At 39.2% G+C, this 27,167-nt stretch overlaps 1 protein-coding gene across 1 annotated transcript in view; it reads right to left on the bottom strand.

Moving 5' to 3' along the window:
- Positions 1–585: 585 nt before the first annotated feature.
- Positions 586–27,167, bottom strand: part of TESPA1 (thymocyte expressed, positive selection associated 1) — a 31,313-nt gene continuing 4,731 nt past the window's right edge. The window contains exons 3-10 of the mRNA XM_006870119.1: positions 22,329–22,378; positions 21,355–21,408; positions 20,640–20,676; positions 20,354–20,452; positions 18,144–18,352; positions 12,313–13,073; positions 10,836–10,929; positions 586–713 (exon numbers count right to left, since the gene is read on the bottom strand). Of these exons, the coding sequence (XP_006870181.1) occupies positions 586–713; positions 10,836–10,929; positions 12,313–13,073; positions 18,144–18,352; positions 20,354–20,452; positions 20,640–20,676; positions 21,355–21,408; positions 22,329–22,378 (1,432 nt within the window). The remainder of the gene's footprint in view (positions 714–10,835; positions 10,930–12,312; positions 13,074–18,143; positions 18,353–20,353; positions 20,453–20,639; positions 20,677–21,354; positions 21,409–22,328; positions 22,379–27,167) is intronic.

Raw genomic sequence — 27,167 nt, 5'->3', positions numbered from 1 at the left:
ACAGAGCACAGTTCCAATGTACCACACATGGAATCGTTATGCATCAGAAATGTCTCCATGGCAACTAGTTATACAAGGATGTGCTGAGACTCAGAAGGAATCCTACTATGGGTTTCAGAGCCTTAAGTTGGGTTTTCATCCTCTTCATTTAGCTTGATCCCTTTGAAGGTGTTCTAGCAGCAACCCTTGGTTTCCCCACTTAACCATTTTCTAACAGCTCTGTTGTTGATTGCCAATATGTCAGTTCCAAGTCATAGTGAGCATGTACAGGGTTTCCGAGGAGTGACTGGTGGGTTTGAATTGCCAAACTTGTGCCAAGTTTGGCAGTCCAGTGCTTATCCTACAGCGCCACACCAAGACGCCTTTAACTGCCCTGGGCAATGTCAATGCCTGGGTAAAATGAAGTCTTTGTTCAGTTGATCACTGTGTATCTCATGCATTCTAATATCCATATATTAGAGAAGTTGAAGTGCCATGACTAATGTCTTTCTCTGTGCACGCATTGCTTGAGAGCATCAAGATGTAGATTCCAAGTCTCTCCATTCAGTGTTCACTATACTACTTTCTCCTACTGCATGCAGCAGTTCAGAGGGCTGGAGAGCAGAAGCTAGATGTTGAGGGCAGTGCATCCTCCTTTGAGAAGAGGTGGGAATTAAGTTCCTCTGTGAAGCCACTGCTGTCAGAGTAAGTGCTGCTGTGATGGTGGAGAAAGCCTGCAGTGGGAATGAAAAAGAAACATACCATGAGTTTTTGAGACAAGTTTGGGTACTAGAGTGCATAGGAACTTTCATACCTCACCTGTGAAAATGTTTCTCACTTCTGTAAGTAATATTTCAAATTATCTATAGCAACAACATCAAAGAATTATATGACTTGGGTGAGACTCTTTTCCAGGAAACAGAAGCATTTACCTCTTGTGCCTTTATACTTGGATTACTGAGACTACTGAAGAAAATCACAGAATAATTGCTAATCCATGTTTTGTACCTTGAGCATACCCCTAACACAAATCACCTGCAGTTTTATCAATACATATTTCTACTGGCATTGTAGGATAAGTACTGGACTGCTAAAAGTAAGATCAGATTTTCAAACCCACCAGCCGCTCCTCAGAAACCTGATACAGCATTGCTATGAGTTGGAACTAACTCAACAGCAATTAACAACAACAATATATAAGTATTTCTTGTGTTCTATTTTCATAGTAGAGTCCCGGTGTTTGCGCCAGACTGCAAAGCCGTTTGAACTGCAAGGTCAGCAGTTCAAGCTCACCAGCTGCTCCTTGAAAACCCTATACAGGGTCTCTATGGGTCGGAACCAACTCGACAACACTTCACAACAACAACAACATTGTCATAGTGGAAAACTCAACTCTTTACTTGCTGTTGTTTTGTGCCGTGGAGTCGATTCCGACTCATAGCAACCCTATACAGGGATTCTGAGGCTGTTAATCTGTCCCGTGGAACAGCTGGTAGTTTCGAACTGTTGACCTTGAAATTAGCAGCCCGATTCATAACCACTTATGCTACCAGAGCTCTTTCAACTCTTTACTAAGTCTCCTTAAATTCTCTGCTCTCTATCTTTATAAATGACTTCTTTTTTCTCTGCTAAGGAGCTCTGGTAGCATAGTGGTTACAAATTGGGCTGCAAACCTTAAGGTCAACAGTTAGAAACTACCAGCTGCTTTGCGGGAGAAAGATGAGGCTTTCTACTCCCGTAAAGATTTACAGCCTTGGAAACCCTGTACAGGGTCGCTATGGGTCGGAATTGACTCAACGGCACTTAACAACAACAACAAGTGACAGATATAATTATATTCATAACTATCTTTCCTCCTTTCCATTCATCACAAGCAAGAGTTATACTTCTAGTTCATGGATAACTTCTCCGAAGTGCTTTGGATGTTGTTGTTATTGGGTAACCTCGAGTTGGTTCCGACTCATAGTGACCTTATGCAAAACAGAATGAAACACTACCCTGTCCTGAGCCATCCTCACAATGTTAAACTTGAGCCCATTACTGCTGCCACTGTTCCAATACATCTCGTTGGGGGTCTTCCTCCTTCTCACGGATCTTCCACTTTGCCTAGCATGATATCACGTCTTTCTCCAAGGACTGGTCCATCCTAATAATATGTCCAAAGTATGAGAGAGAAAGTCTTGGCCACGTGACTTCTAAAGCACATTATGACTGTATTTCTTCCAACACAGATTTGTTTGTTCTTTTAGTAGCCCGTAGTAATTTTAATATTTTTTGTCTCCAACAAAATAGTTTAAAGCTTTGGATCTTAACTCATCCAAATTCTCACACTCTCATTATCCCTTACCTTCTGAATCATCGTCTCTCCATTACTATTGATTCTTTTCCTTCATCAAATAAAATGTGTGCTTAAATCTTATCCATCCTAGAAAATATGTTCCCTACAGTCTCCTGACTCATTTGCCTGTCTTCCTGTCATTATTTCCTATTCTCTTTCATCAATAGTTTAAAGATTTCATTGTAAATAAAAATGCTCTTGTTAACATTCTCAATTGTTAAAATCAAATAAAAATCACTGCCTTCAAGTTGATTCTAACTCTCAACAACCCTATAAAACACAGTTGAACTGCCTCATAGTGTTTCCAAAGTTGTACATCTTTACAGAAGCAGACGGCTACATCTTTTTCCCATGGAGTGCCTGGTGAATTCGAACTGCCAATGTTTTAGTTAGCAACCTAGTGCTTTAACAACTGTGCCAGCAGGGCTCCTATTACCTAGTTGCAAAGTCCATGGGCTTATTGCTTTTTCTTTCCTACTGGGTAGTTTATGGCATCTGTTCTTGAAGATTACATTGATTTTGAAGCAATCTTCACTTACTTGGCTTTTATTTGCCACTTACTTTTTCCAATCAATATGGTTATTCCTTCATGGATGTTTTTACTTTGATCTTTCATTAATTAATGGTCCCAATGGTTTCTTTTATATATTGGCTTCTTACCATGCTTTTGAGTGAGCTGTCTTTTCTTATGCCTTCCCCTATTAGAAGTAAGACTTTTACTCCAGACAAAACAAGACAAAACATAAGCAAACAATAAAAAACAAAACAAAAAACACTCTATTTCCAGATTCATATATCCAATTACCTTATAGTACAAAATATAAGTATGCCCAGAGTTATCATCTGTAAAATGGAGAATAAGAAAGAATTTATCTCATAAAATCAAATGAATTAACATAGGGCAGTACTTGACATGTAGTGAGCATTATATATTAGTGTGATTGTTAATACTATTACATGGAGCCATTCTTACAAACAACAGCTGGACTGTAGCTGCCACGCTCACATAGGTTCCCATAAATCAAAAACCAATAGTTCTTTGAGTTATCCATTACCCTGCACCATTTTTTCTACCCCCTCTTTCTTTTTCTCTCACTGTAGCCAACAGACTTGGCTATAAAATGAAATCTTTCACCTCTAGATATGGTTATTTTATAAATAGAATATGTGTTGGGATTTGCTACCTCAGATTTGGTCAAAGAAACAGACCACAAAACATGAAAACTCACTCCTTGAGTCTGTCTCGTATAAATCTTGTAAAGGCCAACTTGTTTACATTTCAGAAGCAGAGTGCCAATAGAAAGAGCACTAAGTTAGAAATTCCTGGGCATGGTGGAAAATATGAGTAACATGAAGAGTCGTTTTTTTCCCCTCCTCAGCAAGCTGAAGGAAGATTAAGATCTCTTCCTTGGCAGACTCTGAATGAGAGAGTTGTTGTTGTGAAGTGCCATTGAGTCGTTTCTGACCCATAGCGACCCTGTATAGGGTTTCCGAGGAGCAGCTGCTGAGCTTGAACTGCAGACCTTGCAGTTCAAATGGCTTTGCAGTCTGGCACATTAACCCATAGCGCCACACTAAGACTCCAAATGAGAGCATAGGAGGGGGAAAATGCTAATGGCTTGGGGCCAGGGCCTCTTTTAACAAAAAAGGCACCCTTATGTTAACTTTAGAAAGATACTCCCTCAAAGAAGACATACAGGTGGCCAATGAACACATAAAGAAATGCTCCAGACCATTAGTCATTTTGATATTCTGTGCTGTCAAGTTAGTTCCAACTCATAGGGACCCTGTATAGAGTTTCTGGGAGCATCTGGTGGATTTGAACTGTTGACTTCATGGTTAGCAGTCCAGTGCTTATCATATAGAGTCACAGAGATGCAAATCAAAACAACAATGCGGTAGTCGTATCTTACCCCAGCAATAACAGCAAAGTTCAGAAAACAACAAATGCTGCTGAGGTATGGAGAGGTTAAAACTCTTACTCTACTGGTGGGATTTTAAATAGAAAACGGCATCACACTTCTTTAAAAAAAAGTTGGAAATAGAAACAGCATATGATTTAGCAATATACCACTAATGCACATATATATTAGAGAAATAAAAGCTGGGACATGAACAGATATATGATCACTCATATTCATCGTAGCATTATTCACAATAGCAAACAAATAGAAACAACCTAAGTGTCCATTGTTAGAAGAATGAATAAACAAACCATTATACATACACACAATGGGATATTACATGTTAAAGAATAATGAAGAATCCACTAAATATCTCACAGCACGCGTGAACCATAAGGTCGGTGGTTCAAACCCACTAGCCACCACTCAGAACAAGATTGCTTTGAGTTGGAACTGACTCGATAGCACTTACCAGTGACAATAACATCAAAAGTACATGTAGTCTTTAAAGTTACTGAATTTTATTAAATCTGATGTCATTTTTGAAATACTCATAATTAATATTTTGAGGCAAAACAAGATCATTTAATTGACTCACATCACCAATTGTGAGACACATCCTGATTTCAAATATATTAGAACGTGAAAATATGTGTCTTAGAACCAATGAAATGCAGTATTTCTAACCACAGTCTATCTTGCTGTAATGAAATCTTGTCACCCTGGCAGAAAATGGAATCTAATTACTTACTTGAAATGTATTAACTCCTCCTAATACTTGCTCCCTGGTAATTTGATTCTAATATTTCTGGATACTGACATTTAGTCAAAGATGGATCATGTCTGTGAGAATGGGAATCCTAGGCTTTGCATGGGTTGCCCATAATGTGTAACTATGTAGGTTCTGCTTCACCTAACATCTTGGCATTTTCTTGTGCAAGGCTGACATCTGCTGGAAAAATAGTACTTAAGCAAGTTTTGCATTTGACAGTAAATTCAATTCTTGGCAAGAAACTCAACTTTGGCACATATTCTTTACATTTTAAATTTATATACCTGAACATGAAGGCAATGGGTAAGAGACAAGAGTGATTAGGATCCTAAAACCACAGAGAATTAGAATTAGAATTTTCTGTGTATCTGGGCAGAAAATTTTGAAGTGTTAACCAAGAAAGACATTGGGCTAGGAAATATGGTAAATAATTGTTGTTGTTGTTAAGTGCCTTCGAGTCGGTTCCGACCCATAGCGACCCTGTACAGGGTTTCCGAGGGTGTAAATCTTTACGGGAGTAGAAAGCCTCATAAAGAAACTCAAAATGGAAAAATCTCTAAGCAAGAGCAAGATCTGATTATTTGAGTCTGAGGCAAGATGGCAGAGTAAGTAGATGCACTGAGCTGAACCTCTGCAGCAAAGACATGGGAGACTTAGTGAAAGATATCTTGTTGTTAAATGCCTTCAAGTCAGTTCTTACCCATAGGGACCTAGCATAGGATTTCCAAGGAGCGACTGGTGGGCTTGAACCACTGACTTTGCAGTTCAAACCAACTTTTCTGTCCAACACATTAACCCACAGTGCTTCCTCAGGAACCCTGAAAATCAGAATATAGGACAAAGAGGTGGACTGGGTACTGACTGGAAGAGGAAGCTGAACAGGAACAGTGACAGAGAAGAGAAACAGGTGAACTGGGGGCTGGCATGATGTGGTGGCTTCACCATCTTGAGCTTTTATGAATGGCTGTTGTTACAGTGACCTGGAGGCACAGGATATGACTGGAGGTTGGTGGCAAGGGGGTATAATTCTCCATTTTTCCTGTGCCCTCCTGGTAGCTGGGGGGAAAGCCAGTACCAGTCCCCACTAACCAAGCAATCTGGCTTTTTATACCAGGGTCTGACTCCTGGTATAATAAATGCTCCTACTTCTGGAGGTGAATGAACCCATCCTGAACTGTGATACACAAACAGTGAACAGAGAACTAACTGCGTTCACACGTCTATGCTCTACAACATCCACCAGGACACAGGTGGTGAGAGCCTCAGAACACACCAATACACAATTAACAACTAAATAGAAATATGACACCACATTTTTGGAGAAAACAGACAATTTGAGCTTACATAAAGAAACAAGACAGAGTGCTTCAAATAAGTGACCAAAAAGTCACTTGAGTAAAAAGAGTAAACAAATATAACACCAGATATAGTATCAGAACTACTTGATAAGGAATTTAAAAGAATGCTAATTCAACACCTTCAACGGATTGTGCGAAAGATTGAGAAAATTACATAAATAAAACTATGAAAAAATTCAGGAAACAAACATAAAATAATAGAAAAAATGGAAATCATACAAAAACAGCATTTAGAAATCAAGAAGATTAACACTAACAGTAAGACTTCAGAAATAGATAACACACTAAAAAGACAAAGAAATAAAATTGAATCAATGAAAAGCCAAATTACTGAGCTTGAAGAAAAATCTCTCAATATTCATCTGCTAGAGGAACAATCAGAAACAACAACAGCAATAAAAAATTTGAAGAAAGCCTAAGATTTACGTGGGACACTATTTTATGTGGGACACTATCAAGAGGAATAACTTACATGTAATAGGAATTCAAGAACAGGAAGAGAAAAAACCCCATAGAGAATATTGCCAAATAATTTTTGAAAGAAAACTTCCCTAACATCATGAAATATGAGAAGATAGGAGGTCTTCAAGAAGTTGAACAAACTCCGAACAGTATAGACCCCAAAAGAAAAACAACAAGACATATTTAATCATACTTTTCAAAACCAAAAACAAGAAAAGAATCCTGAGAGTAGCTCAGGAGAAGTGAAAAGTTACCTGTGAAGGAGGACTAATAAGATTAAGGTCTAATTTCTCAGCAGAAAATATCCAGGCAAGAAGACAATATGTTGTTAAGTGCCATCTAGTCTGCTTCAACTTATAGTGACCCTATAAGCAGCTAGTGGGCATACAGAAGTATGAAAAGCAAAGCAGATCTTGTTAAGTGTCATTGAGTTGGTTCCATCTCACAGTGACCCTGTATAGGGTTTCCGAGGAGTGACTGGTGTGCCTGAACTGCTGACTTTGCAGTTCAAACTGACTTTTCAGTGCATTAACCTATAGTGCCATACCAGGACTCCAAAACAGACCTATAAACCTGAAAACAGAGAACCAGAGGTATGGTTGCAACAACAACAAAAAGATCATAAAGTAAAAAGGGAGAATAATGCAGCTACAGAACTTCCAAATAAAGAGTAAATCAGATCGATTTCATGAAAAAAATAAAAATAAATCTAACCATAACATTAAAGACTTGACCAAGCCTTGCTCCAAGCCTTAATGTGAACCCTAGTCTAACCATAACTCTAACAGTAAATGAAGTCCTAGGCCTAGCACATACCTGGCCATAGTCTCAACCCTAACCCTAACTTTTAACTTCTGCCCACTCTCCCCAAAACATACCTATTAATTAATTCAAGAAAGATTTCAATCCCTATTATCTTGGCAAAAATATTATGTTTGATGACATCTTCTCTGTGACTCTAACAGATAGGTGGCAAAAAGTTGTTGCTAGTTGTTGTTGAGTGGCCTCCAACTTAAGGAGACATTATATATAACAGAACGAAATGTTACCTGCCATTGCACCATTCTTGCAGTCTTTGGACATCTGAGTAGTTACCAGTTGTCAACTTGTCACACTGTGGTGACATGCATGTTGTTGTGATACTGGAAGCTATGCCACAAACTCAGAAAAAGGAAAGGCTGACTAATTCTGAATGTTTAGCCACTGAAAACCTTATGAATAGCAGTGAAACACTGTCAGATAGCACTAGAATATTGAGTACTGAAACATGATGAAGAGCACCAGAATCTTGTCAGATATAGTGCTAGAAGATGAGACCCTTGGGTTGAAAGGCACTCAAAATGTGACTGGGGAAGAGCTGCCTCCTCAAAGGAGAGTTGACGGTGATGATGCAAATGGAGTAAATGGAATGGAATGCAAAAACATCAAATTATAGGCATTAGAGATCTCAAATCAACTGGTATTGGCCATTCTGAATCTGACAATCTCATAGTTTACTATGCTGAGAATGACAAATTGAAGAGAAATGGTGTCACATTCATCAATAAAGAAGAAGCATCAGTAGTGGAAGTAGCTGAAGAGTAAGAACACAAGTCCATGAAAGCCAAAATATGAACTTGAACATATCCCACTTGAATTTAGAGATCATCTTAAACACAGATTTGATGCAAACTTTAGCCTGAACTTGCATATGAGCAATTGATGGTCTGTTCCACAAACTTCCCCTGGCCTTGTTTTGGCTGATGATATAGAGCTTTGTCACTGTCTCCTTCCAGAGGTGATTTGATTACTGTGTATTCCATATGGTGAAGTCCACGTGTGTAATCATCTTCTGTGTTGTTTAAAAAAGGTATTTGCAGTGAAAAAGTCATTGTTCTTGTAAAATTCTATTGTGATCTCCAGCATCTTTTCTAACACCAAGGTCATGTTTTCCAATTACTGGTGCTTCTTCTTTGTTTCCAACCTTTGCATTCCAGTCACTAGTAATTATTAATACATCTTGATTGAATGTTTGATCAACTTCAGACTGAAGAGGTTGGTAGAATTCTTCAATTTCATCAACACTGTCTTCAGTGGTTTGTGAGTAAATTTGAGTAATAGTGGTACTAGCTGGTTTTCCTTGTAATCATATGGATATTATCCTATCACAGACAGTGTTATACTTCAAAATAAAATTTGAAGTGTTCTTTTTGATGATGAATTTGACATCATTATTCTTCAATTTGTCATTGGTGGCATAGTGAATTATGTGATTGTCAGATTCAGAATGGCCAATACTAGTCTTTTTTTAGCTCTCTAATGCTTAGGATTTGATTTTTTTGGGTTTCATTTCATTTTTGACAATTTCCAATTTTCCTAGAGTCAGACTTCGTACATACCATGTTCCAATTATAATGGATGTTTACAGCTGTTTCTCCTCCTTTTCAGATGTGTCCAATTAGCAAATGAAGATCCTGAAGGCTTTACTCCATTTACATCATCATGGTCAACTCTCCTTTGAGGAGGTAGCTCTTCCCCAGTCACATTTTGAGTGTCTTCCAAGCTGAGGGGTTCAGCTTCTGGCACTATATCTGATAATATTCTGGTGCTCTTCATCATGTTTCAATATTCAATACTCTAGTGCTTACAGTGTTTCACTGTTATTTGTAAGGTTTTTAGTGGTGAAACATTCAGAATTAGTCAGCTTCTTTTTCCGAGTCTGGAAGCTCACCTGAAATCTGTCCATGGTGGATGACCCTGCTGGCATTCAAAATACCAATGGCATAGCTCCTAGCACCACAGCAACATGCAACCCACTACAGTTTGACAAAATGACAGATGAGTGGTGGTGGACTGACTAGAACCTAGATCAAAGCAAGTGCTAGGAGATAGAGTGCTGTGTTAACCAACTCTCATCTGTTACTATAATTTTACAACAATGTTTCTCAAACTTCCAAAGTGCCTGCGAGTTACCTAAAGGCTTTGTTAAAATTCTTATTCAATAGGTTTTGGATAGGGGCTAAGATTATACTTTTCTAACAAAATCTCAGGGGATGTTAATGCTATGCACTGTGAGTTTTAAGGCACTACAGAATTTCCCCTAGAACACAGTTGTCAGACTGAAATTCCCAGATCAGCAGCATTAGCATCATATGTGAACCTCTAGAAATGCAAATTACTAGGCACTTGAAGGTTGGAGTCCAACCAACTATATTTTAACAAGTCTTTCAGGTGATTCTGATATATGCTAAAATCTGGGAAACACTGATTTTCAGATGTTATTCTACAATCACTTGGAGAGTTTTTAAAAAAATATCCATCACTGGTTTTCAGCCACAGAGCCCTGGTTGTGCAGTGGATAATGCATTTTACTGCTAACTGCAAGGTCGGTGGTTTAAAACCACCATGGGAAAAAGATGAGATTGCTCCCATAAAGGTTTATAATCTCAGAAACCCTTAAGGAGAAGTTCTATTCTACCTGATAGGGTCGCTATGAGTTGAAATTGACTTGTGGCAGTTTATCAGGGGAGGATGGTTTTCAGCTGAGAATATTTAAATCAGCTCTTATGTGATGTGATATGGTTATGTGATATGTCATCATTGGTATTTAAAAAAAATCTCACCAATATTGTGTAGCCAGATTTTAGGACAATTACTTTAGAGTCCTGGTGTGGCATTGTAGGATAAGCACTTGATCTCAAGGTCAGTTTGAAACATGAGGTTGGAGGTTCAAACTCACCAGTCACTCCTGGGAAACCCTATACAGGGTCACTATGAGTCAAAAATGGCTCAATGGCACTTAACAACAACAACTCTAGAGAGGTTATCTCTGGGTGATTAATGAACTCAGTTACTAACCAAAATAGGTTTGAATCCACCCAAAGGCAACTTGGAGGAAAGGTCTGGCATTCTACTTCCCCCAAATCAGCTACTGAATAGGTTATGAAATGCAATTCTACTTTGACACATGTAGGATAGCAATGAGTTGGGATTGACTTGATGGCAACTTGTTTGCTTGTTACTCTAGAGGGAGTCCCACTTACTTCCTGAATCTTTGCCAGCAGATATTTGGTAGAGGTGGGGGTATCTGTGTCTGGCAGGCCAGCAGCTTTCTTCCTCCTCATTGTTGCTTTGCACCTGTAACCAAGATACCAGTGGACTGAGTCAGAGTCCTTGTGAGGAAAGCAAAGACAGATGCAGGATGGCAGGCAGTTGCAGGGAAAGGAGAATGAGGGTACTTGAAAGACATGGACTCTTTCATTGTAGCAAGAACCTAAATAGTAAGAAAACTAGGAACTGAAGTGCAGCCCTATATTCAATGAGAGGTCACACATACAATTTATATTGCAAATAATCAGTTTCTCTTTGTGGCAAGGATTTGAGAGATTTTACAGGAGACTCCAATACTTATGGCAGTACCAACCATCTGTGAACCTGGGCAAGAGGAGCCCTAAGTTTTAGAGGACCCACCAGATGAAGAATGGATGGAGATAGGGAATGTGTCCACTTCAATTCCCTATTCCCTCCTCTAGATCATGCTCTGTTCATAAGATTCCAAAGTATTTTGCATATGTGGCTGAAGTCTATTTTAGGGACCTACATTGGTTTTACCTGGTGTCTCATTTCTTAAGGACAATCCTTTCCACTAGTGTATGCATGTGTGAGTGATGGCCAATGAATGGCTATTGGTGGGGCAGAGAACCTGTGGCATTTGGATATGCACGTTGTATCCACACATGTTGATCTGGGTGTTGTATGAGAAGGGCTGGCAAGTGGTTCTGCCTGAATTACCATGTTCTAGTACAGTGGTGGGAGTCCTGGTGTGGTGCTATGGGTTAATGCGCCAGACTGCAAGGTCGGTGGTTCAAACTCACCAGCTGCTCCTCAGAAACTCTATACAGGATCACTATGGGTCAGAACGGACTCAACGGCACTTAACAACAACAACAAGTACAGAGGTCCTAAAACTCTCAGAATTCTAGATTTGAACCAAGATTTCCATATCTTTATGTGTGTATATGTGTCAAGGTTAGAAAGATCATATTTTATTTAAAAGTACTTTGTTGTTGTTAATTGCTGTCAAGTTGATTCCAACTCATAGAGACCCCATATAGGAAAAACTGATGGGTTTGCAATGCTGACCCTATGGTTAGCAGTCCATTGCTTATCCTACAGAGCCACACCCTACACTGTTGTGTAACATTGATCTCCATTTGTACTCTTGTGCAGATCCCACAAATGAATAAGGTAGGTATGCTTGATGTGAACTTCAGTTAAGATCAGATTGGATGAGGAATTAGACAGTAGCTTTGGAACCCTGGTCATTTTAAGAATCAGGGTCCATGTCTCTTTCTCTGTATAGATTAACCAACTCCCAAATATTTCTGAATTTAATCCAAGAAATGATAAGTCTGGTAAGGAGAGGGAGCCTGTATTCCCTTTGTTCCAGCATCCTAACCTTATTGACAATGATTCAGGGACTTTCTCTCCCAGTCTTTTCCTCACCTCCAATCCACTCACCTCCTCCAAGTCGAAAGAGTCCTGTAGTTGTTGGGTTAGAGATTGGTGAGGGTCTGGTGTGTCTGGGCTCTGCCTCCTTTTCTGCTGGATGACAGACAGGTCCAATGATTTCACCTTCCTGACATCTCTGACCATGAGATTCTTTTGAAACAGGCTCTTTCTTGCTCTGCTTTTCCTCTTCCCAAAATTCTCATCCTTGGTTGAATGTACTGCCTCATTGGTGGTCTGTAGACACCATAGCTTTCTCCTTATCTGTGCAGAATTTCTGCTCCACTGTTGATATGTTCTGGGCAGAGAATGTGGATAACAGGATTCCTGAAGGTTAAAATCCTCAGTTTGTGATGCTGCAAGCATTGTGGGCAACTTTGTACCCCTGACAGAGGGCCCAGTTTCTTCCTGTTGTTCTGTCTCAAACTCAGGGTCTTTCTGGAGTACCATCTTCTCTCCTTTCACTCTGTCCATCACTTCCCATACCACCTGGTCCATACTGTTCCTTTTAGGGAAATTATGAGGTGTTGATAGTTCATCTCGGGGGCATGTGTACAGGCACATCTTGGAGATGGCTTTCCGGAGACGCTCTTTGGGTGAGTGGGGTTCAGGCTCTGGGGTTGTAATCCTAATAAATGGCACATCAGTTGGGTTGCAATTCCAGAACATGTGGGATGGTGTGAATTTTTGGACAGGTGTCTTGGATACATAAGAGTAGAGACAGAAGAAGGCATCAGCAGTGACAGCCAGTGTTTGCACCTGCTTAAACCTGCCTGGAGACAAAGGTTGAAGGTTGTCAGTCTAGGGACGATCAACAAGTTATCTTTTAGATTTCTCCCTTCTGTAGCCTGTTAAAGCTCAAAATTCAGAAAGAAGCTACCAATTTTCCCACTAATGTCTCTTCCCTTTAGATATCTGACACCTAGCTCCCCCTTTCTTGACTTCTGGATCTGAATCCCAAGTAGATATTTTCCTTCAGTCCACAAATTAATTCCATATGGAATAAGAAATATTTCTTACTGTTTTTATTGATCTATTTGATTATCCTAGAAAATGTTTGTTTTAGTGGACAAATAAGCTAAGGGAAAAACCAACATAATTTCTTGGATAGTGACAAGTACAAGGGGGTTTCAAAAAGTTTATGGAAAAAATAGATTTAAAGATAATAGAATTTGACATGAACTTTTCACAGCTCCCTTGTATTTAAAGTTATAAAAGCCTTCTTGATGGCTTGGAGACAGCAAGATGGCAGAGTGGGTAGTAACTCTAGACAGACCATCTACAAGATACAGAGAACTAAATGAAACATGCAGATGATAGTCCTGGAACCCTGAGCTTCAGATGAAAGGATAGAGAAATTGAATGAATGTGTACTAGGAAAGGAAGCTGAACAGACACAGCAAAAAAAGGAGACAGACTGGTGCTTTTTTGAGTAGCTTCAGACACAAGACAGTACACAGGTATTGCAGAAACATACTAGTGACATATCAAGATAAAAGTGCAATTTTTTTTATTGTTCTCCATACTCCCCTGGTTACCAGAGGTATGGCTACCCCCTACCCCCTAGCATCCACCCCCAGTGGTTGGAATCTTATGGACAGGAGCAGCACAGTTGTGAGTCCCATCAAAGTGAGTGGGGAACTATCTATACTATTCCTGTCACCTGGATTCAGGTGAACCCTGTTGTAAACTTGCCATGGTGACCCTTGCCAGCCCTAACTAGGAGAAGCAGCTGAACAGATGTGTGTGTATGGGATGGGTGGGGGTGGGGGACAAAATGAGATAGGTGACAGACACCTGTAGGCTGGGCAGGCTTGGTGCTGTCATCTTGAACTTTCATGGATGGCTTTGAAGTCACAGGGTGGATCGTAGTACAAAGGAATATCGCTTACTGGTGAAGAGAAAGGTGCAAGATTTTTTCTTGTACCCTACACTATCTTGGTGACCAGAGGCATAGCCAGCCCCCATCTATAATGCTTCTTTCTGCTCTTCGGAGCCACATTAAAGTGAGCGGGGAGCCAGCTGTACCAACCCTAGCACCTGGAATCAGACCCACAGAGCTGGTTCTGGGAAGCACTGGACTATCATTAGTCCCATCCTCAGCTTCCCTGTGGGACAGAACTACTCTGATGCCCCAGCTGCTTTGGATTCTACACAAACTATTTCTGGATTGACTGCCCAGAACAGACAACACTTAGTTCTATAGGAACTCCATCTAGGGCCCAAAGTGTCACTGTTCACCCACCATGTGAGGTCCTTGGCTGGTAGGATACCCAATAATTTTCCCCTCTCTGGCTCTGGCACCTGTCCTGGTTTTTTTTGTTTTTTTTGTTTTTAACCTCCCCTTCATTTTTGTTATTGTTTTTTTCATCCTTTCTATCTCTGCTTTCATTCCTTCTTGTTGTTTTCAGCTTTTCTTTCCCAGACACTGATGCTTCTTTTTCTTTCTTCTTTTTTTCACTTTACTGCTTCTGACTTTCCCTTTACTGTTCTCTGGTCTCTTTCCCTGTTACTTGTCCCTCTCCCTAATTGTGCTTAGTTCTTTTTTTTTTTTTTTTTAAATTTTCTCTCTTATTTTTCTCTTCCTCTTTTTCTGGCTGTTGCCTTCTTTAAAAAAAAATTTTTTTCTTTACTATTTTCTTTTTTCATTGTTGTTTGCTTGTTTGTTTCTTTTCCTTCTTGCTTCGTGTTTTTTCCTCTCACCTCATTCAATAGGAGACAGCAACCATGTCCAAACAGTCCAGCCACAATCATACCATCTACAGCTACACCTACCAGGAATGAGCCAAAACCAGGTCTTATATAACTGATCAATGACAACAGTCAACATTAGCCAAACCTGTACTAAACTAAACTTCATGGATGGTGAACAAAGAAGGGTGCACATGTTTCCATACCCTACTCACACCCACCAGGAGGCAGTTGGTGAGTGGCTAAGAACACACCAACATACAATCATCAATGAACTATAAATACAACATCACCACAGTGTCTTGGAAGCAACAGACAATTTCTGTTCACTGAAGAAACAAAATTGAACGGCCAAACAAGCGGCGAAGTGGCACAGTTAGAAAAAGTTTTTAAGGGGAAAAAAAAGGCATTAGGACTAGCAGAAAAAGAATTCAAGAGAATGATATTTAGGTACCTCTTGGTGCTGTGGGTTAATGCTGTTTGAATTACAAGGTTGGTGATTCAAGCTCACCAGCTGCTCCTCAGAAACCCTATACAGGGTTGTTATGGGCCGGAACAGACTCTATGGCACTTAACGACAACAATATGATATAAAGTTCAAGGAAAGCAAGGAAAAATTCAGAGAAACACATCAGGAATAAACAAACAAAATAGACAAAGGATTAGAGAAAACACAAGACCTACAAAGAAAAATCCATAAGATTAATAGAGAGTTGTTTCTTTGAAAGGATTAGCAAAATCTAGAAACCATGTCAAATAAATCTAGCAAAAAAAAAGGAGAAAATGCAAAATTTTGAAAATCTAGATGAAATGGACAAATTTTTATAAAAACATGATCTACTTAACTAACACAGAAGGAAGTAGAAAACAAAATAAGAAATTGATCAGGTCATTAAAAATCTCTTTACATTGTTTCATAAGTGTGTATGTGCTATGAATCACCAAAGGATATTGCTAGAATAACTGGCATGCAATCTGAGAGTCTACATTTATAACAAGCTCCCAGGTAATATAATTGCTACTGGACTATGGACTTCACTTTGAGAAGCACCAGTCTCATAGAACTGATATTACATCTTAACAGTTGCCACAGAACAACAACAAACCCATTACTGTTGAGTTGATTCCAACTCATAGTGACCCTATAGAACAAAGAACTACCCCTATGGTTTCTTTATCTTTATCCGGGTGGAGCAGTTGATGGATTCCAACCACTTATCTTTTTGTTAGCAGCTGAGCACTTCAACCACGGTATCACCAGGGTTCCTTTGTGGCACAGTTGTTGTTGAATCAGTTCTGACTCCTAGCAACCCTGTGTAGAGTTTCCAAGATGCTGCTGGTGAGTTTGAACTGTCGACTTACAGTTCAACAGATCATGCAATCCAGTACTTATTCTACAGCACCACATAAACCATAGGTCCATTAAATTTTAAGCTTCTTAAAAGTGACAACCATGTTTCTTTGGTGTACCTGCTGTTTTTCAAGAATCTAACACTAGTCGTGCACCTGGCACATAAAATAAGTTCAATAAATAATTTTCCAATTTTAGTGTTTGTAAAAGTAATAAAAAATGCATGTAAAAATTACTCCAATCCAATCTTTAATTCAGTAGATTGAGCTCAGGAGTCTAGTTTGACTAACAATTTAAAGTAAATCTAATTTAAAGAATCTCAGACAAAACTGTCAGAAATGCCATGATGTTGTTGGTGGAGTAGAATATAATTTTAAATATATTTTAATACATAGAATTAAATAAAAATTTTTATATCTGTAAAAGGAAAGATATTCTTCCCATGTCTTCCCATATGGAATTGGGAAAACTTACATCATTGTTTCCCTAGATATGTCTGAGACTTACACGTAAGAATTATCTGAGTGCTTGTTTAAAATCAATATTCCTGAGCCTCTCTCTCTCTCTGGAAGTAAAGCCTATGAATATAAATGTGTTATAAACTCCTTGAATGACTTGACATATTTAGCCTTCAAAACCACTGCTCTAAGTGGAAGTGATTTTAATGTAGTGACTATAAATGGAGACCACTTTATCCCTCCAACTGAGAAATATAAAGTAAAAAAAAAAAAAACACAACAACAACAAACCCAGGAAAAATCAGGAAGAAAATTTCAAGAGATTGTGCTGATTTGATTCAGCTAAAGGAGAGAAGGCCTAAGGGCAGCAATAGTGTTCCAATACCTCTTGAAGACAATCTCTAGAAAGAAGCAAAAATCAAAATTATCCATCTTCACTGAAAACAAAATACAAGGTGGTTTCCAATCTGTCTAGATGGGGCTGGTGAAAGGAGATGGGGATAAGACTCTTGTGGTTCAATACTGAATAATTGCTATCAGGACTGAATGTGAATGTTGCAATGTAAAGGTAGATGTTTTGTGACCAAAGGAGGGGAGTGGTTGATCTTGCAGTCAAGGAGTGGAGGATTCAAGGACCATCAAGGGGGAAGAGTGGAGTGCAGAACATTATCCAGAGGAGTAGCGATGCCAGAGATGGAGGCAGAGATGATGACACAGAGAGATGGAGTGGCTGGCGACTCTAGACGCAAGGAGGGAGAGGGACTGTGTGCTGGTGGCCAGGGGGCAGGCTTGCAGGGTATGCCCTTTTGTTGTTTGAATGGTTATATATTCCTGAGTGCTTCCGCGTACTTCCCTCAGAGGGAATGGAAGTAAATGCTGTTGAATGATGATGCATAGAGGGGATTGTAATCATTGCAATGAAACAAAATACGATAGTATGAATGCAAAACTGATGTTATCCCATGTAAACTATCACTCAATTCACAATAAAAACAAACAAAAAACAACAAGGAGACAGACCCAAGAGACAAATGACTAAATGTAACAAGCAAGAGAAAATAAGACTTGAAGACACTGAGTCCTGCTGGAGTCCCTGGATAATACAAACAATGAACACACTCAATTGCTAATTGGAAGGTTGGACATTCAACCCCACCCAGAAATGACTCAGGATCTACCACTGAAAAATTAGTCACTCAAAACCTTATGGAGCACAGTCTGACTCTGACACACATTGGGTTGAGATGCGTTGGAATTGACTCAATAGCAACTTGTTCTGGTGGAAGTCTCGAAAAACGGTGGTGGTGGTGGGGTTGTGGAAGCAGAACCTGGATAACACTCACTGGCCAGCATTAGGCAGGGGTCTTCCATCTCAATCCTCCGCACCTGAGCCTTTAGAAAGAGCTGGAAATCAATACCCTTGGCTTTAGAGGGGTTGGTGAAAAATCGGGCAGGGATTCGAGAAGTATCTTTTTGGTCCTCTTGGCCAAATCCCAGACTGAAGAGAACATCTTCTGCATCTTCTTGCACCTTGTCTAGAATCTCTGAGATGCTGAAAAAAGAATTAGGTAAACAGGGGACAAGTTTAAGACAGAGTATGATGTAGAATATCTAATGAAAGTGAAAAGAGACAGATTCTTTTCTGATAATTTCTCTATTTTTTTCTTTAAAAAAAGATTCAACTTCTCAGAACTTAAATTCTCTCTCTGAAATGTAAGGATTGCACTGATTACACACACACACACAATGAGTAAGATTCTGGTATATTACTTTGAGCAATTTATTACAAATGAATGAAAATATGAGAGGCATGAAAAATAAAAAGCAGTATAAATGCAAAGAAATGTGCTTGCTGTTATTTATTAACCAGTCACTTATCTTATTTTGGAGAGGATCAAGTTCTCTCTCTTGCTATGACATTAATCTGTGTTTACATCCAAATCTAAGGAGCACTGGTAGCACAGTGGGTTACACATTGGACTGCTAACTGCAAGGTCAGCAGCTTGCATCCACCAGTGGTTCAGTGGGAGAAAGATGAGGCTTTCTGCTCTTGTAAAGGTTCATTGTTGTTAGATGCCATCTAGTCAGTTTCAACTCATTGAAACCTTACAAACAATTGAATGAAACACTGCATGGTTTTGTGTCAGCCTCACAATTGTTGGTACGCTTGAGATTCTGGTGCTCTCTGACAATATTCTACTGCTATTCATACAGTGTTCAGTGGCTAAACGTTTAAAGGTCGTATGCCTTTCCTTCTTCCTAGTCTGTCTTAGTTTGGAAGCTCAGCTGAAACCTGTCCACTATGGTATTTTAAATACTGGTGGCATGACTCCAGCATCACAGCAACATGTAAGCCACCTATGACTTGGAACCAACTTGACAGCACACCACCACGATTACATCCTAATCTGAGCACTAAATTGGAAGATACTAGTTCTCAATAACCATGTATGACAAGCTTCAGTGGAGGTAGAAGAAACTATGACTTGAGGCCTTGAATAATTGCTGTTCCTCTCTTCAGAAGAGGTGATGGGCTTTTCAATCCAAATAGGGACCATCCTACTTAATTTATAGCTGGATGGTCCGGATTCCTGGATCTACTCTTGTGCTTGCCACCATAGTGCTATTTTTACCTCCATGATCCTAAAGTACCTTATTTGCGAATCAATGGTTCTCAATAATGGCCACACTTTAGAAGGAGTGAATTTCTCAAACTATAGATACCTGTGTCCCACTCCAGAGATTATGCTTTAATTGATCTAGGCTGCTGCCAGCGCTAAATCAGGATAAATCACTAAACATAGTCGGATGACTAATAAGTTTCAGAACCAAGTCTGAAGTCCAAACTTTGACTCAAATTCCTGGACACTTTTCATTATACCACACTGTTGTTGTTGTTGTTAAGTGCTGTCGAGTTGATTCCGACCCATAGCGACCGTTTCCGAGGCTGTAAATCTTTACGGGAGCAGAAAGCCTCATCTTTCTCCTACAGAACAGCTGGTAGTTTCGAACTGCTGACCTTGCAGTTTACAGCCCAATGCATAACCACTACGCTACCAGAGCTCCTTTTATACTACACTAGTTTTAATTATTTGCTGCCTTACTTTAGAGTTACTTGTCCACCCTATCAAATTGTTGATCACCTATGGGTCTGCTTCATCTTTTCAAATTACATAGAATCATTGACTGGTTTGCATTAGGACATCAAAAATTTCATGACTGCCTGAATATTTTATTGCTCAATCAATTCAGTTGATTAATACATTGTTTAATGAGCACCTACTATGAATTCAGGAACTGCTATGATACCAGTACTATACTTCCTAATCTATAATGTGCAGTGAAAGAAGAGGCCTGCATTTTAGTGTCCATCTCTGAGTAGTGGATTTCTCTGCATCCCCACTATTCTTGAAACAAATATGTTCACACTTCTCAAGTTTCTGACTGAATAAAAGCTTTCAATAAAATATCACAGAAAAAAAAAAAAAGTCAATGGCTTTCCTCTATGCCTCATCTTCCCCACTCTCCCACCCCTACTAATCTTAGTACCTACCTTGAACTAGTCTTATTGGTTCCACCAGTCAAGCTACTGGAGGCCAAACTACAGCCGAGATCGAGCAGCTGGCCAGGCCGGGCTGTCTCCAGGAAAGTTCTGCAGAGATCAGAGGTGAAGTCACACAAACTCTGTAGGTGGTCAGTACTTTGCATTCAAGACTAAAGAAATTCAGTCTCAAATCCCATTCCTGGTTGGATAATCCAGAATACGTACCTCTTTGTTTTTTATTTCTTTGCCTCTGATACCTAGCCCAATCCACTAGTTCTGGCTGATTTATACTTACCTGGAGAAGTGTTTGCCATTGGCAGCCAACAGGGTGGCTAGACAAGGAACAAAAGACAATGATCAAGTTAGAAGAAAAAAATGGCCTACATCACTACTACAGACTAGTTGAACTCCATGAAATTTCCTCTTTTTAAGAGTGTCCGAAGATTATCAAACAAAGTCCTGTAAAGGGTTAGGTATGACAGAGAACAGTTGACCCTGAGCCTCTATACTTTTGACCTATGATTAGCGTTCTGGGCAAGAGTCCCTCGGTCTTAAAAGAAGACAGAGTATACAACCCTCCTCCCCTGCCCCCCCAGGCCAGTACTTCTTCCTGTCCCACCATATGAGTCTCTACTAGTCCCAGAAGACACTGCAAGTTGTTATGTTTCCTTTCTTTATTCAAGCCCTTATCCTCCTGCAGTTAAGTCTCTCTCTTACAGGTGCTGGGGCATCCTGTAACTAAACAGAAATCATTACAAAGATGTATAGGCAGCAAATGTAATGAAGAATTTAAGTTACCTTCCCAGGGGAATGATGGGCTAGCAGGTAGTTTATAGGTTTGCAAGGATGTTTCTGGACACATGACTCTTACCTTAGATCATAATGAGACTTCTCTTTCCCTATATATAAGAACCCAGGAATGGGCTGTTTCCTTCTGCACTACTCTCCTTCCATTCATCCACTATATACCCTGTTCCCTGATCACAACCTTGGAAAGCTGTGACTCTTACCCTCTGCTCCAAGGGTCAAGTCATCTTCAAAACTGGTCCCATGGCTGGAGTACCCTGTCAAGTAATTGGGCAAAGGTCATAGAAAAGCAGGCTAGGACACACACATTTATACACACACGCACAATTGCATACTTTAACATTTATGCATGTCCTTCACCTTATATAACCACACAATCACATTAGATAGCCACATGTTTGCAAATGACTCCAAATATAAATGCATTATTAGCCGTGTACTGTTGAGTCAATTCTAACTCACAGTGACCCTAAAAGACAGAGGAGAATTCCTGGATTGTATTCTTTATGGGAGCAGATTGCCAGGTCGTTTATCTCATGTGGTTTCAAACTTAAAACTTTGAGCACTTAACCATTGTGCCACTGGGGCTTGTAGACTATAGATATACTGCCTTAACAATTGCTTTCATGTTTAGATTCAGAAAAACATACACTCACTGAGCTACATATCAAAGTTGTGGATAGAATCCCCTGTCAAAAAAGTAAGCACATGGAGTATGCACTTACAAACATAAACAGGTACACATCAATGCACATATTTTATGAATTTCTTTTCTATAGCAGTGGTTGCTACCTGAGCACAAATTAACATAACATAGTTGTTAAGTGCAGTCAAGAAGGTTCTGATTCATAATGACCCAGTTTCCCAGGAGTGGTGAGTTTGAACCACTGACTTTGAGATTCAAATTGACTTACAGCCCAGTGCTTTATCCTTCAGCACCACATCAGGACTCCCTTTCATTATTAGTGAGTCTGGAGGCTCTGAACAGTCACTTATGCTTTTTTCTGCTCCTTCCGGGACTCCTCATGACCACTAATGGTTGCTTTCTAGACAGTTGAAAGGCACACAGGCAATCTTATGCATGTATGGGATTCATGTATGTGTGCGCATGTGAGCACGCATGCACAAACACAAAGTCATATAAAGGGATAGGATAAAAAGTAGGGACTATACTCACCATTGTAGATCAACTGTCCTGCTTCCTCAGAAAAGCCTTCTTCAAAGTACCTAAAGCCCAAAATTTATCTTAAATTGGAAGGCCAACCACTTCCCAAGTGACTTTTCTTCCAATATATCACATATCACATAACCTCCCAATGGGAGTTAGGAATATTTCATTTGCTTTTGTACTAGAGACAACTGAGGCAGAGTGGTTACTTAATTGGGCCACACTCATAGAAATTGTCAGGGGAAAGTAGAACTGGTATTTTAGATTGGCCTAATCATTTTGTCTCAAGTCCATTAAGCAACAATTCTCCAGTCTCCAAACAAAATAGAGTAGAAAAAATATAATGGCAAAACTGGGAAAAATGTTCATAGAAGCAGGCATTCAAATGCCATAATTTTCACATCACATATGAAAACATTAGAGTTTTTCCAAATGTTTAGGAACTCATGTCATGTACCTAAAACCTCCTCCTCTTCTCTGAGTTTTTTCTTGCTGGAAATCATATTTTTTAGGAAAAGACAAAACCTGCATCCTGGTTAGAGATTGTATTTTTAGATTTTTAAGATATGGTCTTATCAAACATTCACCATCTCTATCAGGAGAACAAACCGAAATCAGCACAAATGGTAGGAAAAAACAACTCAGCTTAGAAGCTCTTGAAAGTTGCTCTGTTCAAAACAGTTGAGTGAAATCATCTATGAAAAAACACTGAACTGATTCTGGGTGCCTGGATTCTAGTTTTGTCTCATTGCTGCCATTTTATTTTAAAAAGCTTCTCCTTTATCTATCTCCTGCTTTCCATATGATTCTCAAGCTGCTGTAGTATCATTTCATGAAATGTTTGCTAATACAATTGTGAAAAAATTCCATTATCTTTTCATTCTATTTCCCACAGACTTTGTGAAGCCTCTTTTTGAACATATGTGTGGCACAATGGTTAAGAATTTGGCTGATAACACAAAAATGTTGGTGGTTTGAACTCTCCAGCAGCTCTATGGAAGAAATGACTTGGAACTCTGCTCCTGTGAAGATTTAAGCCTAGGGAATCCTATGCAGAAGGTTAATTCAGTTGCTATGAATCTGTATTGATTCAACAGTGTACAACAACAGATCTTATAAAAGAAATCAGTATGTATATAGGTATCTTTTCCTGATATCTTTCTTTGAAAAGTAAAAAAAGAAAGAATCATGTGTCACCAAACCTGAATTTTTCTATGTCCTCATGAGAAAATGCACATTAAGGTACCTTATAAAATGTGAAAAAATACCCAAGCTAAGTAATAATGAGTAATTCTACAAATATAACTAGAATTATACATATACATGTTTTACTCTTCCTGATATGTTGATATTCTTGTTAAGTGCTGTCGAGTGGGTCCTGACCCATAGCGACCCTGTATAGGGTTTCCGAGGAGCACCTGTTGTTGTTTTTAAGTGCCGTCGAGTTGGTTCCGACCCATAATGATCCTGTATAGAGTTTCTGAGGAGCAGCTGTTGTTGTTGTTGTTGTTAAGTGCCAACGAGTCGGTTCCAACCCATAGCGACCCTGTATAGGGTTTCTGAGGAGCAGCTGTTAGATAACATTAAATCGTTTTTGACTCATAGCAACCTTAATCCCTCATAGGATTTTTTGTGTAATGGTTACAAGTCGGGTTGGTAACCTCAAGGTCAGCAGTTGGAAACTACCAGTCATTCTGCAGGAGAAAGATGATGCTTTCTGCTCCTGCAAAGACTTACAGCCTTGCAAACTCTATTCTGGGTCGCTATGAATCAGAACCAACTCCATGGCACAATACCACCAATCTTTATGTAAGCATATTGATAGGTCTATCTTTTGAGGATTGGTTCAACCTGCTAACCTTTCAGTTAGCAGACAAACAGTTAACCATTACACCACCAGGACTCCTTATTATAATAATATTGAAAAATACCAAAAAAATTAATGTTAATATATTTAATAATGGAATACTCAGATAAATTAGTAGTCACTGTTGTTGTTAAGTGCTGTGGAGTTGGTGCCGACTCATAGTGAATGTGTATGGGATTTCGAGGTGCAGCTAGTAGAGTTGAAGTGCTAACCTTGTGGTTTTAAGTCCAGTGCTGATCCACAGCCCCACACCAGAATATTCACTGTTACTACTAAAAGGAGCTCTGGTAGCATAAACATTAGGAGTCAGTCTGCTAAATGCAAAGACAGCAGTTTGAACCTACCAGTTGTTTCATGTGAGAAAGATGAGTTTTTCTGCTCCAGTAAATATTTACAACCTTAGAAACCCTAAGGGTCGCTATGAGTTGGAACCAACTCCATGGTACACCACCACCACCACCATTACTACTAACAAACACTACACAAGGAGTCTTCAATACGAGGAGACGTCTAAAAGCTCAAGGAAAAATGCAATTAAAAGATAAAAACAAAAATTATAAACTTTATTTTGCAACATAAGCTCCATCAGGGTCAAGACATTTTTGTAAGCCATGACACCAGCCATTTAATCCATCCATTAAGAGCTGAGATTCCTAGATATTTAACCATGAGTCCTGGTGTGGTGCTATGGGATGATGTGCAGGACTGCAAGGTTGATTTTAACTGCAAGGTTGGTGGTTCAAATTCACCAGCCACTCCTCAGAAACCCTATACAGGGTAGCTATGAGTCATTAATAATAACAACAACATACAGTCTTTTTTGTATTTTTAGTGAAGAAAAATGGGTGCCTTTTAAAGATTTTTTAAAATTAGAAAACAAAAAAAAGTCAGAAGGAACCAAATCAGGGCTGAAAGGTGGATGCTTAGTGATTTCCCATTGAAGCTTGTATTTGATGAGAGGAATGAGCAGGAATATTGTCATGATGAACCAGAACTCTCTAGTGAAGCTTTTGCGGGTGTTTTTCCTGCAAAAACTTTGGTCAACTTTCTTAAAACACCCTCCTAATAAGCAGATATTATTGTATTTTGGCTCTCCAGAAAGTCATCAAACAGAACACTTTGAGCATCTCAAAAAATTGTGACCATGACCTTTGCTCTTTACCTGTTTGCTTTTGCTTTGCCTGGACAACTTCCCCCTCTTGGTAGTCATTGCTCTAATTGTGTTTTGTCTTCAGGATCGTGCTGGTGAAAGCTGTATTTCATCTCCTGTTACAGTTCTTTCAAGAACTCCTTCAGGATCTTGATCCCCTTGTTTAAAATTTTTATTGAAAGCTCTACTCTTGTCTAAAGTGGATCTAGGCTCACTCAGTAATTTTGGTCCCAATGAGCCAACAGTTCATGCAACTTTAAAATTTAAGTCAGAATTTTGTAAACTGAAATGCTTGGTATACTTATGGTGTTGGCTATTATTTCTGCTGTTAATTTTTGGTCCTCTTTAATTAGGGCATGAACAGGAGTAATTTTTTTCCTTGAAAATTTATGTGGCTGCTACAGACTTTATCTTCAACATTGTCTTTCCTTACTTAAATGAGTTGGCCATCTGTAAACTGGTGGTTTCTTTAGGACAACTGTCTCAACAAACTTTTTGCAAAGCATCAATGATTTCAATATTCTTCCACCCAAACTTCAGCATAAATTTAGTGCTTCTTCTTGATTCAATTTTATAGAATTTATGTTATTCTGATGAGGGATAATGCCAAACTGGTATCTTATTTTTCTTAATGCCTCAAACTATTTCCTGCTCAGGCAAGTTTATAACAAGTTTTTGCTGTTGTTAAGTGCCATTGAGTTGGTTCAGACCCATAGTGACCCTGTGTATAGGGTTTCCGAGGTATGGCTGGTGAGCTTGAACCGCTGACCTTGAAGTTCAAAAGGTTTTTCAGTCTGAAGCCCATAGTGCCACACCATAATAAGTTAGTATGAGTTTATGTTGGTGTAAACAATTTTGAAATCCATACGTAGTTTTTTCATAATACTCATTTTCCATGAACTTAAAAAAACCTCTCTCTTTTGCTCGATATATATATATATACATAGTCAGTTGCTAGAATATTGAGTTATATTATTATTACATTTAATTCTTGTGTTGTAGCTACATAGTGATGAAACTACTAAGGTCTACTATTACTATAACTAAAATTAAAATATACAACTATTCCACTCCTAGGTGTATGCTCACCAGAAGAGGCAATATTCATAATTACTCAGAATTGGAAACATGTTCATTTATTTTAAAATGGATAAACTGTATAGTACTCATACAATTAAAAACAACACAATAATGAAAAAGAATGAACTGCTGTATGCAAGAATAGGATGAACTTCACACACACAGTGCTGAGCCAAACAAACACAAATAAAGACTATCCACAGTAGCTATATGCACACCAATGTTCATAGCAGCACTATTTATAATAGCAAAAAGATGGGGAGAGCCTAAGTGCCCATCAACTGGAGAATGGATAAACAAACTGTGGTACATACACACAATGGAATATTATGCTACCTTGAAGAATAACAAGGAAGCTGCAAGTCACTGCATAACATATATGAACCTTGAGGACATTATGTTGAGTAAAATTAGTCAGTCACAAAAGGAGAAATATTGCATAGGGCCACTGTTGTAAAAGACTAAGAAAAAGAACCCATACTAAAGGGGGGAGGACTCTTTGCTGGTTACTGGTATATGGGGAGTGGGTAAGGGGAGAGAGGGGAAGGTGGAGCACACAGTAGGGAATAGACACAGGATAGTTTGGGTCTTACCTAGGAGGGCAATACACAAGAAGGGGGAGGGGAATGGAAGAACAAAGCAGATGGAAAAACTATTAGGCAGGTTTGCATGGGCTAAGTGGGACAGAGGTAAACAATGATGTTTGCACAACCTTGGAACAACAGGGCTCTGGAATACAGGGTCAAGACAT

The sequence above is a fragment of the Chrysochloris asiatica genome, unplaced genomic scaffold (assembly GCF_000296735.1).
Source record: "Chrysochloris asiatica unplaced genomic scaffold, ChrAsi1.0 scaffold00138, whole genome shotgun sequence".
NCBI lineage: Eukaryota > Metazoa > Chordata > Mammalia > Afrosoricida > Chrysochloridae > Chrysochloris > Chrysochloris asiatica.
This window is presented reverse-complemented; position numbering and strand designations above follow the sequence as displayed.